This window comes from Callorhinchus milii, unplaced genomic scaffold (genome assembly GCF_018977255.1).
Source record: "Callorhinchus milii isolate IMCB2004 unplaced genomic scaffold, IMCB_Cmil_1.0 Scaffold12, whole genome shotgun sequence".
NCBI classification, from domain to species: domain Eukaryota; kingdom Metazoa; phylum Chordata; class Chondrichthyes; order Chimaeriformes; family Callorhinchidae; genus Callorhinchus; species Callorhinchus milii.
In genome coordinates this window covers 1,772,837-1,786,985 of record NW_024704753.1, presented here as the reverse complement: position 1 = coordinate 1,786,985, position 14,149 = coordinate 1,772,837, and the positions used below count along the sequence as shown (strand labels likewise).

General features: G+C 40.1%; 1 protein-coding gene across 2 annotated transcripts in view; it reads left to right on the top strand.

Moving 5' to 3' along the window:
* zgc:171572 (protein bicaudal D homolog 2) overlaps positions 1–13,582 on the top strand; it is a 43,299-nt gene extending 29,717 nt beyond the window's left edge. The window contains exons 5-8 of one of the 2 annotated variants that reach the window (XM_042339563.1): positions 63–1,085; positions 1,454–1,605; positions 8,156–8,366; positions 11,472–13,582. In XM_042339563.1, the coding sequence (XP_042195497.1) occupies positions 63–1,085; positions 1,454–1,605; positions 8,156–8,366; positions 11,472–11,477 (1,392 nt within the window). In that variant the 3' untranslated portion in view covers positions 11,478–13,582. Of the gene's footprint in view, positions 1–62; positions 1,086–1,453; positions 1,606–8,155 lie in introns of both variants that reach the window. The other variant, XM_042339562.1, reaches the window with a different exon arrangement.
* Positions 13,583–14,149: the final 567 nt, after the last annotated feature.

Sequence of the window (14,149 nt, the reverse complement as noted above, 5' to 3'; positions counted from 1 at the left end):
TTTAGTTTTCTGCAAAGCACCAGAAGTTTTAAGATCTGTTCTTTTCAAACGATGCATTTCAGATGGAAAGAGATAAGAATTCACTGCTCACCAATCTCCAGGAATCTCAAAAGCAGCTGGAACATACACGGGGAGCTTTGTCAGAACAGCATGAAAAGGTTGGTAGACTCACGGAACATGTCACCGCCATGAAGAAACTCCAGGCTAGCAAAGAACGTCAGACCGCACTCGACAATGAAAAAGAGCGAGACAGTCACGAAGAAGGGGATTACTATGAGGTGGACATCAATGGCCCTGAGATCCTGGAGTGCAAGTACAAAGTAGCAGTCGCTGAAGTCACTGACCTTAAGGAAGAACTGAAAAACCTGAAGACCAAGTATTCCGAATCCGAGGACAAATATGAGGCAGAGAAGGCCAAGCACGAAAACGAGTCGCAAATCTTGACAGAAAAACTAGGGATATTGGAGAAAGCCAACAAGCAAGATCGAGATCAGGTTGTCTGCCTGGAAAAGGAGCTGAAGAAAGTAAGCGAAGTGGCCGAAGGAACACAAGGGAGCCTAACTGTGGCTCAAGATGAGCTGGTCACTTTCAGTGAGGAACTCGCTAACCTGTACAACCATGTGTGTATGTGCAACAATGAGACGCCCAACAGGGTGATCCTGGACTATTACAAGGAAGGCAAAGGTGTTCGCAGTAGCCCAGAGGCGAGAGGGAGAAGGTCGCCAGTTCTGCTGACTAAGGGAATTTTCCCAGCAGAGATGGGAAAAATTGAGAATGGTCACGGTGATCATTCAGCCTCCCCAGTTTCACCCTTGGCGTCGCCAGTCTCCAGCGATCCACGCAAGGAGCCCATGAACATTTACAACCTGGTTGCCATCATCCGTGACCAGATCAGCCACTTGCAGAAAGCAGTGGATCGATCAACAGAACTGTCCAGGCAGCGAGTTGCAACCCATGAACTGGGGCCAGTGGCGGACAAGGACAAAGAAGTGTTTATGGAAGAGATTCTGAAACTCAAGTCCCTGCTGAGTACCAAGAGAGAACAAATAGCAACACTAAGGACTGTACTCAAAGCGAACAAGCAGGTACGGGGGAACACTTCTATGTGCTCGAGAAGAATGGGTAAAGCTTAGTGTTAGTAGTTTTGTCCATAAAAACACACCGTCACTACACTTTACAGTATATTCTGTGACACCCTTTGAGACGTCTCGAAGACGTGATAAGGCGCTAAATCAAATGCAAGGATTAATATTATTCATCTAATAAAATCTTTTAATTTGTTAAAAACAATTGAATCTTAGCCAATTTTGAGCTGTCCAAGTGATAGTCATACGTAGCTTAATAAACTAGCTTTGGGAACAGCTAATGATATCTTGCTGGAATATGATTCAAAATGTACGTGGTATTAATTGACAGTGAAAGACTTTTTTTAGAAAAATCTCTGTTCTTTTAGACTGCAGAGGTCGCCCTTGCAAATCTGAAGAGCAAATATGAAAACGAGAAGGCTATGGTGACCGAGACCATGATGAAACTACGCAATGAGCTCAAGGCTTTGAAAGAAGATGCTGCTACCTTCTCATCTCTGAGGGCAATGTTCGCTACAAGGTAAAGGCACGGTTATCTTAGAATCTAATTAATTTTGGTGAAACGCATGGGTTCAATTTTCGCTCGATCCTTTTCATTTCATTTACCACTAAGTCTCTTATGATTACATATCCTTCAACTGGTGCGAGGGCAGGCAACTTGAGGTGTTCTTCAACTGAAGGGGAATAGGCAGGCAACTTTCTCCTACATCTGGGTATGGGTAAGTGGCAGCTGGGTGTATGGAGGAGCATCGACTTCCATTCCAATTTTTATACACTTTCCCCTTTCCCTCTGGCCATGTGGCTTACCTTTAAAAACGTGACTTAAAATTGTGAACTCTCTTTATAAATCCATGTTCTGCCACGACTCGCTGCAGTCTGTTGATAAACCCTGACTGATTACCTCCCGAGCTTTGAAACGCTTAGCTTTACAGTATCTTCATTACAAATTTATAACCAGCATTGTGAATAGCCTGCCAACACTCACCTCATAGCTGAAGGCTAGTCATAGAGGAGGGAAAATAATCCAGTGAAGTAGACGGTGAAATTTTCTCTCTCTCTTCTCCCCACCCTGAAAATCTCAGGTGATTGATTCATGGTGAGAGGATGGAATTAAAAACTAAAGTATATAATTTTTTGTCTCTTGATGGTGCCTTTAATTAAAAAGTAAAGCAGTTTTTGATGTTGCTGACTATTGTTATCTCCTCGCTGTTCGATTGCACCAATATATAGCGAACTTTGGAGCCATTTTGCCCCCGGTGTGCATGCACAGTCAACATGCCAAATATATTATTCAAATTGCAATTAAAATTCCTATATAATCTATAAGATGATGAAGTCTGATGCTTAGCTTAAACTTGTCACCCTTCAGGAATTAGTCCTTAAATTAAACAATTTAATTTTGCTGGAGCATTTTTCGAGTTTGTGGGATTGAAAGTCTTGCCCCCATATCTTTCATAGCAATAAATGATTAATGTGTTAAGGAGTCAGCTTCTCAACTTATGTCCGAGTAAGAAAATATCTGCATCAGTGTTCATAAAATGGCACCTGTGATTTAATTGAGTTAACTATCTACTGTCTACCAAGATCTACTTTTTTCTTCGAAAGGTAGAGAGAGCACTGCCCTCATTTAGCACTTGCTTCTTACTTTCCTTACCATCAGGCCAGCCAGCAGGCAAAACTTACTGAAATGAGAAGTTACAGAGTACAAGATCTGTTGAGGAACATCAATGCATTATGGGGTGGGGGGGGGGGGCTCTGATCCTGCCGTATTGCCCCAAATGTAAACTAGAGAAAAGGGAAAATCTGAGGGAGAGAAAGTCTGGCAAGCTCATCTGACACATCTCTGAGCAAATGACTTGATGAGAATATAGCAAAGGTCTAAGAGTAGGTTCCTTCAATTGTCTCTTTGTTCCAAATTTGACCTAAAGATCAAAATGAGAGAGGGGGGAAAATAATGGAGAGAAAGGCTAATATACTTTTCCTACGAAACCACTGGGCATCTCGTCATTTGTAGCGATCATTTGAGGGGGCATGACGGGACCGTGTATTGGAATATATCCTCTGCGTGTGAACCTAGAAGGTGAGTGAGGTGAATGTCAGCAGGCTGCGATAACCAAACCTAGATTTCGCACACTTTCCAGCAGGATAGTGATAAGGAACAGAATCCGTCACTCTTTTCTCCTCCTCAGCTCAGGTAAGTCAAAGGGTGACACTGGCGTGCTCCAAGCTGTACCATGGCCGAGATCAGCTGAAGCACAGAAAGGGAATCAAACCTGCAACCTTCCTTGCCTGTGTAGTCTTGAGCCTCAAGTTGAACCTACCAGAATGGTGGTGGGAGGGAGGGGAATTGTAACTCAANTTTTTAGTGGTGCATCATGCTCCTCCACAGTCAACAGGAAGTGTGATTCATGTGAGTTGTGTCAGTGCCTAAAATTATTTTCTTCAAAGATGAAACCAGCAGGATTCCTATCCGAAACACACAATGTTTGTTCTAAGTGCCTCCTTGAAGCTTCACCGATTTAATAAGGCTACGAAATGTCTTCATCAATCAAGCGATTACCAACAGGAAGTGTATGTGTTCAAAAGAGCTAACTAAGTACACACCATCCGGTCTCATTAATTATAAGTATCATTCATCAAGCCCATCAACCAATATTTGCGTTTTTTCAAACCAACAGAATATTTTAAGCCATTTTACTCAGCCTTTGAGTGAATTTGGATATTTTGATGGAAGCCTAAAACTTAAAACAGTTCACGATTCCTTTTATGGTGTTGATTTCACTCTTCAATGCTTCAATTATGACGCCTTCTGTTTTTATTCTGCAATTTAAAATGTTTTGCGCTCACTGATTTAGGCTGGCTGGGTTGTCATGACATCTTTTTGTTTTCGTGGGGGGGGAATTGATGTGAAGGACTGACCCCGTGCTTTTATAGAAGCAGGAAGTAGATGAGGTAGATAGAAACACATTAATTGTCTTGGATCATGAGAGGAGAACCAGAACCTAAAATTAAAGTTTCGATCAGGAATAGAGATTAGGATTTGGTTTCCCCCTAAAAGTTGCTCATATGTGTAACCGCCTCCTGTCAAAATCAGTTGATACTCTCAATTAACACCTTCATACACCTGGAATCATTGCTGGAAAAGAATGCTGAAGGAAGAAATAAGGATTATACAGACTGAGATTGACATTCTCCGAGGAACTGAATTGTTTGTGTTGCTGCAAAGGAAGTACCTGTTGAGGAAAAGTTGTACAGTGGAGATGAACAGCGAGACGAATATATAATCTGAGTTTATTTGGAAGCAGATTCAAAAGCAGCTTTCAAAAGGGAATTGGGTAGGTTGTTGAAGAGGAAACATTTGCAGGGCTGTGGGGTAAGAGCAGGACTAGTTGGATGGCTCTTTCAAAGATCCCGGCACAGGCACGATGGGCTGGATGGGCTCCTTCTGCGCTGTAACATTCTATGACTCTATTCTTCAGCGCTGTTAGAGTTCAGTGCCTGTACAACACTTTGTTTTGGCAGGCAGGGAGTGAGCTGAAGTCCAGAATGGGTAGCTTTGTGTGGCTGGAAAACCAAATAGCTGTTTCTTCCATTGTGCTTTTGTTTTCATTCCAGCAGCAGTTTCTCATGAGTCATGGGGAGGGGGTGGTGTTTTCAGAGAAATTAAATCAGTGAGGATGCATCAGCGAAGAATTAAAGCGAAAACTCGGTACTCAGTCTAAACTTCTAGTGTTCGGAAAGCGAATTGTAGTTTTCCTATTTATATTGACGGGTCAGCAAGTTTAACAGTCCAAGTGTTCTTGAATTGGGCAAAATGTCTGCCAGGCGTAGCATCAAGTTTCCTGACAGTATATCCTGTAAGAGCAAGTGCTTTGTCAGATAAGACATGAAAGACTCGAGAGGGTACACTATTTTAGCTTTAATGCCATTAATGAACAGGTGAACAAATCAGTGCTCAATAGTCCCAGTTATACTGGTACCTGCAGTCAGTTCGTATTAAGCTTTCATCTGGAATAAAGTTAAGCCATCGCATTCTTACCAGTCAAGTGAAGCCCAAAGATTTTGTAGATATGAATGCATTTTATTTAAAAGTAATGCAACGTCTTTCAAGATGCAGTGCGTGTATTGCTAGACTGAGGGTTGACCCAGAGAATTTAGCACCGCTGGACCTTTTCCAAAAGCTACAGCAAATGTCAGGGGGCTATTTCGCCTTGCAGCCAACACGAATGAGCCTGACGCAGTTTTCACCTGATATTCATATAAGAATTTCGGAATGGCAATTGGGACCTAGCTGTGCTGCTGTAAAATGTAATATTTTCGGGAAACCAAGTAAGCTCTAGTCAGGTTCCTGTAGCTCAGTGGTTAGAGCACTCGCTTTGCAAGTGAGAGACCTGAGTTCAATTCCAGGCAGAGGGTGAAACCTCGGGCAAGTTTCCTTACTCCACATAGAGCCTAATAATAATCCCTCCAAAACCAAAAACAATAATAAATTGGTCATTTTCAATCTACGACTGTTTGTGGGACATTGCTGTGCGCAATTGGCTGCCGCGTTCGCCCACAAATATACAGTCAATTCACTTTACAGTGTGTTCTGTGAAGCGCTTTGGGACGTCGAGAAGACGTGAAAAGCTCTATATCAAATGCAAGGATTATTATTTTTATAAACGTTGCTTTTGACTTTAAACATGTAGCATAAAACAATATCGAATATAACATTTAGACTTTTACTCTACTTTTGTATACAATATATCACGTCTTCCCGACACGAGCTATTATTTCTATACAAATGTGAATTTGTATTGCATATCAGATTTTAGTAGCTTGACGTGGGTGCTTTTTTACGATTTGAATTCCATTATGCAGTCTCTCCAGCCAGTGTGTGTTTTTTTGTATCAGACACATCGTTAGCGGTCAGCGGGCAAGCCAGCGGATGGCGTTCAAATCTCTCTTTCACGATTCGCGGCGGCTTACGCAGTAACTGTGCGAGAGAGAGAGAGAGAGAGAGAGCGCAGGAGCTTGCTGAAGGATGCGTGTATTTTCATTGAATGTTTTTTGTGTGTGTGTGTGTGTGTGTGTGTGTGTGCGGCTTCCTCAGCTGCCTTGTGTGACACAGCTGCCTGCGCGCTGCGCCGCACGTTGCGACCGAGCAGATTGGCCGTTCGGTGCCACAGCAGCCGTGGCGGTGGCGGTGGCGATTGGCGGCGGCGGTGGGTTATGCAGTAGCGCCACCTACCGTTTAAACCGTGCAAGTGACGCTTGCATTCCGGTGCTGTGGAGCGACTCTCCAAACCGTTGATCTTGTGGCAGGGTTAGGGTTTTTTATTGTGTGGGGAGGGGGGGTGGTTGTGGGGGCTTAACCATTTTAGTTATGAAAACCCACTGACCGGTAATCGCGCAACGCAGGAACATGTCCGTCGTTCCTCACGGCATTAGCATTTCATTATCAAGACGGCCACAAGTGTTTTTATCGCGTGAAACGATGACAATTAATCGTTATAAATAAATAAATAAATTAAGGGTGCGTCGCTAACCCGGAGTTGTACTGTGGATATTTATTGATGGCATTAAGTGGTCTCTAAAGTTATAAGCCAGTATATCCTGTATGTTTTCCAATTTGGAAACATTGTGTGTATCCAAATTTCTCATGTAAATAATTTCTCATGTAAATAATAAACAATAAATAATAGGTCAGGGCGAAACCTTGGGCAAGTTTTCTTACTCCACACAGAGCCTAATAATAATAATCCCTCCAAAACCAAAAACAATAATAAATTGGTCATTTTCAATCCACGACTGTTTGTGGGACATTGCTGTGCGCAATTGGCTGCCGCGTTCGCCCACAAATATACAGTCACTTCACTTTACAGTGTGTTCTGTGAAGCGCTTTGGGACGTCCTCCTGACGTGAAAAGCGCTATATCAAATGCAAGGATTATTATTATTATTATTATTTATTATTATTGCACGTTGAAACCTACTTCAGAAAACGAAACCCTTCGACAAAGTGCAATTGCTTAACGTTTTTTTTTTGCCGACACCTCTTCGCAAGGACCATGTTGTTGAGTTCCCGTTTTAAGGAGGGCAGATTTCCAGAGGGAGAGAATTGTGAGCCTTGTCAGTAAACCTCGCTTTCCTCTCCCATTGTTTAGCTGTGGAGCGTGCAGTTCCCTGGTGGAAGCAGCAGGTGAACCTCTGAACTGGAGTCGGGTCTGTTTCACTGTTTTATTCCTGACACCGATTCATACCTCTTTAAACGCTGCAACATTTTATTCAGCACATACGGTCTCTTATTGTCATGTGCCCTTTCAGTGTAGATGTTGATGCTTCTTCCTTAAGTGCGGCTATTTTCAGTGTGTTTGGATATTTCCACATCTCTGCTTGTTTACACTACTGATAACATTGTTGTTCCTGAACATAATCATTGAAAGCATTGCTTCCAGCTTAGAACCATAGCCTTCACGTACATAGAATGTGGATCATTGTTGGAACGGAAATGTGTTACTATTTACAGTGTATGTATCCTTGGCTCATATGCTTTTGCTTGGTTTTTGTTTGGCAATAGTTTATGTAGTAAACAGGGCTACTGTGGATAGAAAACAAAAGCACTGTTTCTCCACCAATCATTTCTGATCATAGCAGAAGTCGTCTGCAAATGATCTGAACTGCATAAGTGTTGATCTCGCAGGTTTGTGTTGTAGGATTAAAATGCTATACTGTATCTGTCTTGTAGGTGCATGTATTGGTTTTAAATTTACATCGAGATGTTTTAAATAATGCAAAAAAAAATTCTTGATTTCTTGACTGCGAAATGTAGTCGTTTATGTATTAATTGGCCAACAGGTCTTAAATGACATAGACCAAACCAGAAAATTTTACAATAATATTAATAGTAATCTTTGAGACGTCTCAAAGCGCTTCACCAGAATATACTGTGAATGAATTGACTGTATTTTTGTGGGCAAAATGCAGTGCCAATTTATCAGTGGAGTAAACTGGCTGAACTGGAATGATTATGAGAAAAAGTCAGTTGCCACTCAGAAATTAAGCCAGCCGAATGATTTTGTATTCCAGATGTGATGAATACGTGACACAGCTGGATGATATGCAGCGTCAGCTGTCTGCTGCTGAGGATGAGAAGAAGACGTTGAACTCTCTGCTTCGCATGGCCATTCAGCAGAAACTGGCACTGACACAGCGGCTCGAGGACCTGGAGTTCGACCACGAGCAGAACAGGCGTGGCCGAACCAAATCGGGGACAAAACCCAGAGTTAACAATCCCAGTGTAAGTCACATGCGCTCTTGTGCTGTCAGACAAGAGGGAATCGTTGTCAATAACCAGGTGTTTTGCAGTGAAAAGTATAAAATCTACTGTGACTGACCGGTGGTACCTAGAGGCTCACAAGAAGTCTGGTAGTAAAGTCTAGGTGTAACACTTTGGTGTTCAGTGCAGCGTTAACGCCCCTATTTTTAGCATTGCAGTGAGTTGATCTGTATTGGGTTGTATGTTAACCAGTACATAATGTATGGAGATGAAAGTAGCTGCATTCGTTAACGTAAATACTTTGTGATGTGGGGGCTTTAACTGTTCGTACCCATGCATATATATGGGTAGCATGGGTATCTCTGAGGTGTCGTTCATCTTGTCAGCCTGCTACAGTACCACTGTCTGAAGTCTGCACAGCACAAATGTGCTTTTATTTCCTCCCGGCTTTAGTTTGCACTTCACTTTGTAGACGAAGGGGGGGTGTTAAGATTTTAACAATGTTGCACATGTTTACAGTATTGATATATGCAAATTCACGCCATCCCAATTCCAACTGCGTTTCAACGATTAACTTTTTTTTTAACCAAAATGATGCTCACGTTGAGATGCAGTTTTCTAAATGTTTTAATGAGAACATTTGTAATTGTGCTTTCCTATCGTAACGGTTCTCGGAGTTTACCATTTACTAACGCTGTTCTTAAAACTTGAAAGTGGGTGAAGGTTATTCGGTATCCGAGAGATACTCTCAGCTTCAATTTGATATTTCGGCTCCAGTATGCACACACTAGAATTCCAAGAAAATGCAATGCTTCTCTGTGTTTATGGTTAAATGCTGTTTGTTCATGTATTCTAATCATTTCAAAGATGTCTCCAAAAACTCTGATGGCAGGGCTCTGCATTAAGTGCCCACTGGTCAGGTCTTAGGAAAAGAACACAAATGTTGAATGCAAAAAAAAATTGATGAGTTGAAGTGCTCGTGCTAATTAATATATGCTCTGCAACTTGTGAATCAAAACTACTGAAATTTAACAGTATGCAAACATCCTGGCTGCAAATAGTAAATCGAATGCATATCCTATTTGCAGGATGAGAAATTTTGTAAAATGCAGGGGATGTCATGATTGCAAAGAAAAAATGTGGTTTGTTAATGTAAAGCCCTGTGTTGGATTGTCTGTCACTAACCATTTGCTTTGTGTAATCGTGAATCCTACGTGAATCCTAGGGGAAATGTACAACCTGCCTGAAATGGAATGAAATGCGGAATGAACATTTTTCTCTAAAACTGTTAATCCTCCTGTACTGCTGCTCGATCTTCTTCACCTAACTACCATTTCTCATAGATTATAAGCAGCATGCTCCTTCCATATCGCTGCGCAGCCTTAAAGTAGTCAGGAAAAATCACTTTAAAAGCACAAGGTAATCGACTTGTGCATTAATCGCCTTGTTGTCCGTCCCCAAAAAAGAGAGTGCTGAGGTTTTTTTCTAAATATTATCGCAACGTGGAAAATCCCCAATTTGTGAAATACAAAATTCAATATTTTGCCAAACGGTTCGGTTGAATTGTGTAACTTTTTTTTATTAGAAAAAAGCCCGGAGCAATGTCCCTATAAGGATTTTGTTTAGTTTGTGCTGTGCCTCTCAATGAAATGCATTGGATTTGTATCATTACTTAGATTACAAACTGCAGCTTCTGAATTGCTGCATCTTTAATGCAGTTAATCTTGTTCTGTTGACAAGAGGGTAAAGTTTGCAATTAATTATGGTCCGTAACCAAGACCATGCAAATTAATATATAGCATGTCCACTACCGATATGGAGAAAGCTATAGTAAAAAGCGCATACTGTTCGGAGTTTGGTAATCGAGTATTAAATATGAACCTGCACATATAACAGACAGCTGTGATTGTGGATTTTCCCTCTCTCTTTTGGGTGGCTCTTGGCCTAGATTAGCAGGGTATGATCTCACGGTCACAAAAGGAAACTGGACTCGTTTATGTCGTTCAGCTTCTCACAGTGAATTGATGTGTAGTATTCTCCTGGCTGTGAGCTTCAAAATGACTTGAAGCAGAGTTGAATGGCAGAACTCTTTCCCCCCCAAAAGAACTCTTTACGAAGCAGAACTTTGAAATGAATTAAGAGTCTTGCTCCTTTTAATTTAATTGTCATTGTTCCCCATCTATAGCGTCATTGGAATTCTGTGTATGTAAGAGTATCTGTTAGTGTTCAACCCTGTTTTAATCTTTTATGCTGCACAACCCTTCAAAGGCCTTTATTCTGCTGGTACTTAATTGCATTGTGGATTACTGAGAAATAAATACCAGTGGTTTTAATGACACTGGCATTTCAAAATGTGAACTTAAACACTGTTGCTCTATTTGAAGCATATGTATGTTTGCTTCCAATGTTTCCGGAAGCTTTTTAAAGGAACAATTGTTTCTCTCTAACGGTAGTGTGTGTGTATGTCAAAAAAAAAAACAAGCAGCAAATTTGATTACTGGCAAAAAAAAAAGAAAAACATTTTGTAGAGTGACTTCGAGCAACTGTTCAAATGTATTTTAAAAGTATAAGCTGGTTCTTTGATAATGGCATCCATCCCGCACAAGTTTCCCAAACCCTTTTGGAATGCTCACTCTGTATATCTAGTGTTCTCTTAACAGCTGCTGGGACACCAATGTTATTGCCTACCTCCGCTCACAGGCTTGCCCTATGGCTCTGGCTGGATCTGCTATTCCTTACACCAGCCTGCATGTAATGGCCTGCATGTCTCCGTGTAATGCTAATGGCTCCAAAAAGCAGTTAGTTTGATAAACTGTTCTCCCTGCATGACCGTGTAAGGTCACTCAATACTTGTGAGGCAAAGCTTCCTGCAAATGGCTCTCGACTTGTTGCTTATATCATATTGAACCTTCCCTTCCCTGATGCTTGATATGTTCAGAAGCACTTCAGAATGGCTGCCTTCTCTGACCTCTAACAGTCCCACTGTTCTCATTAACAGACTAATCTGGCTTGGCAAACCCTTTATGCTATGCATTCATTCTTCATGAACTACATCATGTGAAGAAGGTGTTTGTTTTTCCGATAAATTTTTTTGGGCTAATTTTATTTTGTTTTTCCCTTTTTCAGCGATAATAGTCCCAGGAGATGGACTTTCCGACTGAGAGTGCAGTTTATTGCATTCCCCCCGTTTTAAAAACAAAATTGCTAGAGATTATTAACGCAGAGTAGCTTGTGGCACAAACTGAACTGGTAGTGAAGAAAACACTATTGAACCATAGTAATAATAAAGTCTAATGCCTTGTGTTTTTCTATCACAATATAACATTGCAAGTATGAACAAAAATGCATTGCTAATTGCTGCTGCAGGAAGAGAACTCACAAGTATTGAAGAAATCTTCAATGATTTGAATAACCTGTTGCTTTATAGTAGAATATTACAGGAGTCGGAGACGCGTGTTATGGTAATCATTATGTTTTTTGTGTTGCAATTATTCAGTGTTTTTAATCAGATGTTATACCCGTGCACTTTTGATATTTTTTTTTAAAATTCTTACGAAGGGTAGAAAATGCTGTGGTATGTAGAAATAAACCCCTTCCTCTCCCTGGTTATTTTGTTCTGGTGGCTTGCTCCCCTGCACCAGCATGTTTGTAGTGGGTGTATTTTGTTTTAATAACCTGTATTTGAATTGAATTTCTACACAACCTGGGGGTTCTGTTGTAAACTCTCCGTTGTGCTTCAGCATTTTCTCCATTCAAATTTAAGCTCTTGTTTTATTTACTGATGTTTAACTGCCATGTTCTAAAATCCAGGGTGATCAAATTCTGGGGTTTTCATGTCTATTATTCTTAGGAATAGTTCAATTGTAACAAGGAAGAAAACTTGACTTTGTTCTGGTAACCGGTAATGGGGCACTTGAAAAGTAGCATTACCTACAGATGCCAGGATTTCTGTGTTTTTTTTATTAAAAAAGACTAAAGTATCATCGATTTAACAGAATTTTATACGAGTACGCCAAATAAATTCCAAATTGGAATTGCGAACATTATTTTCTTGTTTTGTCGCTGTGCCAAAACTTGGTACACATAGCAGATTAAAAAAAAAGCTGAAGATTGTCTGTTGCGGGGTGTTCCGTTTCCATTGCCTTGTTTTTTGTTAATTTTGCCAGTTAGTGCCTTTGATAATTTCCGGAGAGAGTGCTCGAGCCTCTAATTTAATTTATTGAACACAAAACAAAAATTTTATTCAAATTTCTAAAAAAAAATGTTCAGAGCAATAAGTGCAATTGAGAACCGACTCCTTGCACAGAATTTCGATCGACCATAGTCTTAATTTTACGAAGAAATTGTCTGAAATTCTGTTAGTTCGACGATGCTTTTTGAGATGCAGATTCATGCAAAATTCAGGGGATGCTAATTATCGTACTTTTAGGAACCAAACCTAGTGATTTGGGACTCCTAACAGAAAAATTAATTAAACTGTATTAACACATGTGTGGTTGCAGTACAGAGGTCTATATTAAATGTATCTTAGCTTCATTCATATGGTGATGGTCACAGTAACTGGTATTGTCGGCAGGTGTGGAAACGTGAGACATTAATAATTTTTCTTACCAGCCATGTATGTAATCATTGTGTAAATTCAGCAAACAGAAAATAAACACGGCATCAACAAATCCAGACACCCGATCACTCGGGTGGTGTTTGTCGAGGCCCAGTCCGGATAAATTGGTTCAAATTGAGACGCGTGTTTAAATTAAGTGCAATTCTGATGATGAATCCTAGCGTTGTTGAGAAAGATATTTTCTGTTCACTGAAATAATGGTGGTGTGATTCTTACCTGTGCAGACTTTCTATTTTCCTTTTATTGCAGTATTGATCATACGCTCAATTGTTACATTTAAAAAAATTTATGTACTTCATGTGGGTATTTATTTGAAGCAATTTCACAGTACTGTATTATTTTTTATGTGCATTATCATTTAGTGGCAGGTTGGCCTAAACTTAATGTCATATGCATGTGTGCCAGCCTAGAGACCTTTACACAGATTATTTTTCAATTAAATTGAAGATTAAAGTGTTTTTTTAAAAAAAAAGTTTCAGAAAATGTTAACTTTAGGTTAAAGAGTTGGCATATAACGTGGAAATAATTGAAAACTAAAGAAAGGTTTATTGTCCCAGGACTATCTGTGCAAAGGTAATCATATTGGCTATGTCAATAAATGTGACTATGGAGAAAACGGTGAGTTGTGTGTGTTTTGTGAATTGATTTTGTTTGTTTTTTTGCAAAGGCCAAATGGAAAATGTCACTCCTCACAGTTTAAATTCATTGATTTAAAACTATTCAGGACATGGTTGAAAGGCTAGTCATTAAATAATGTCCAATAAACTTCACAGTATTCCATTTATTGCAGAATTTTAAAAGCATTAATATGTATCTTGGCTGATCATTGTCTTAACATAAATATTCTAAGTATAAACAGCTCTCAACTGAACTGAATTGTAGACTAAAGTATGGACGATGCAATTAATTCATATAGATTCACACCACAAGTTACAAAATATTCATTCTTAAATCAAAGAACACAAGCGTAAGCCTGTGAGAGATGCAACACCAAGTCTCTGCAGGAGCACCAGATCTAAATGGCGATCAGCCAAGACTGTCCTGTTGCTTTGTATCAGTGATAAAATTCCTCTCGTTGCTTCTCCTATCATTTTGGATTTTTTTCCCCCCAGCAATTAAATAACAACACCACAGTTTCACTAACATAAACTAAAATAAAATTAGCCCCTTTCATTGCATTTTT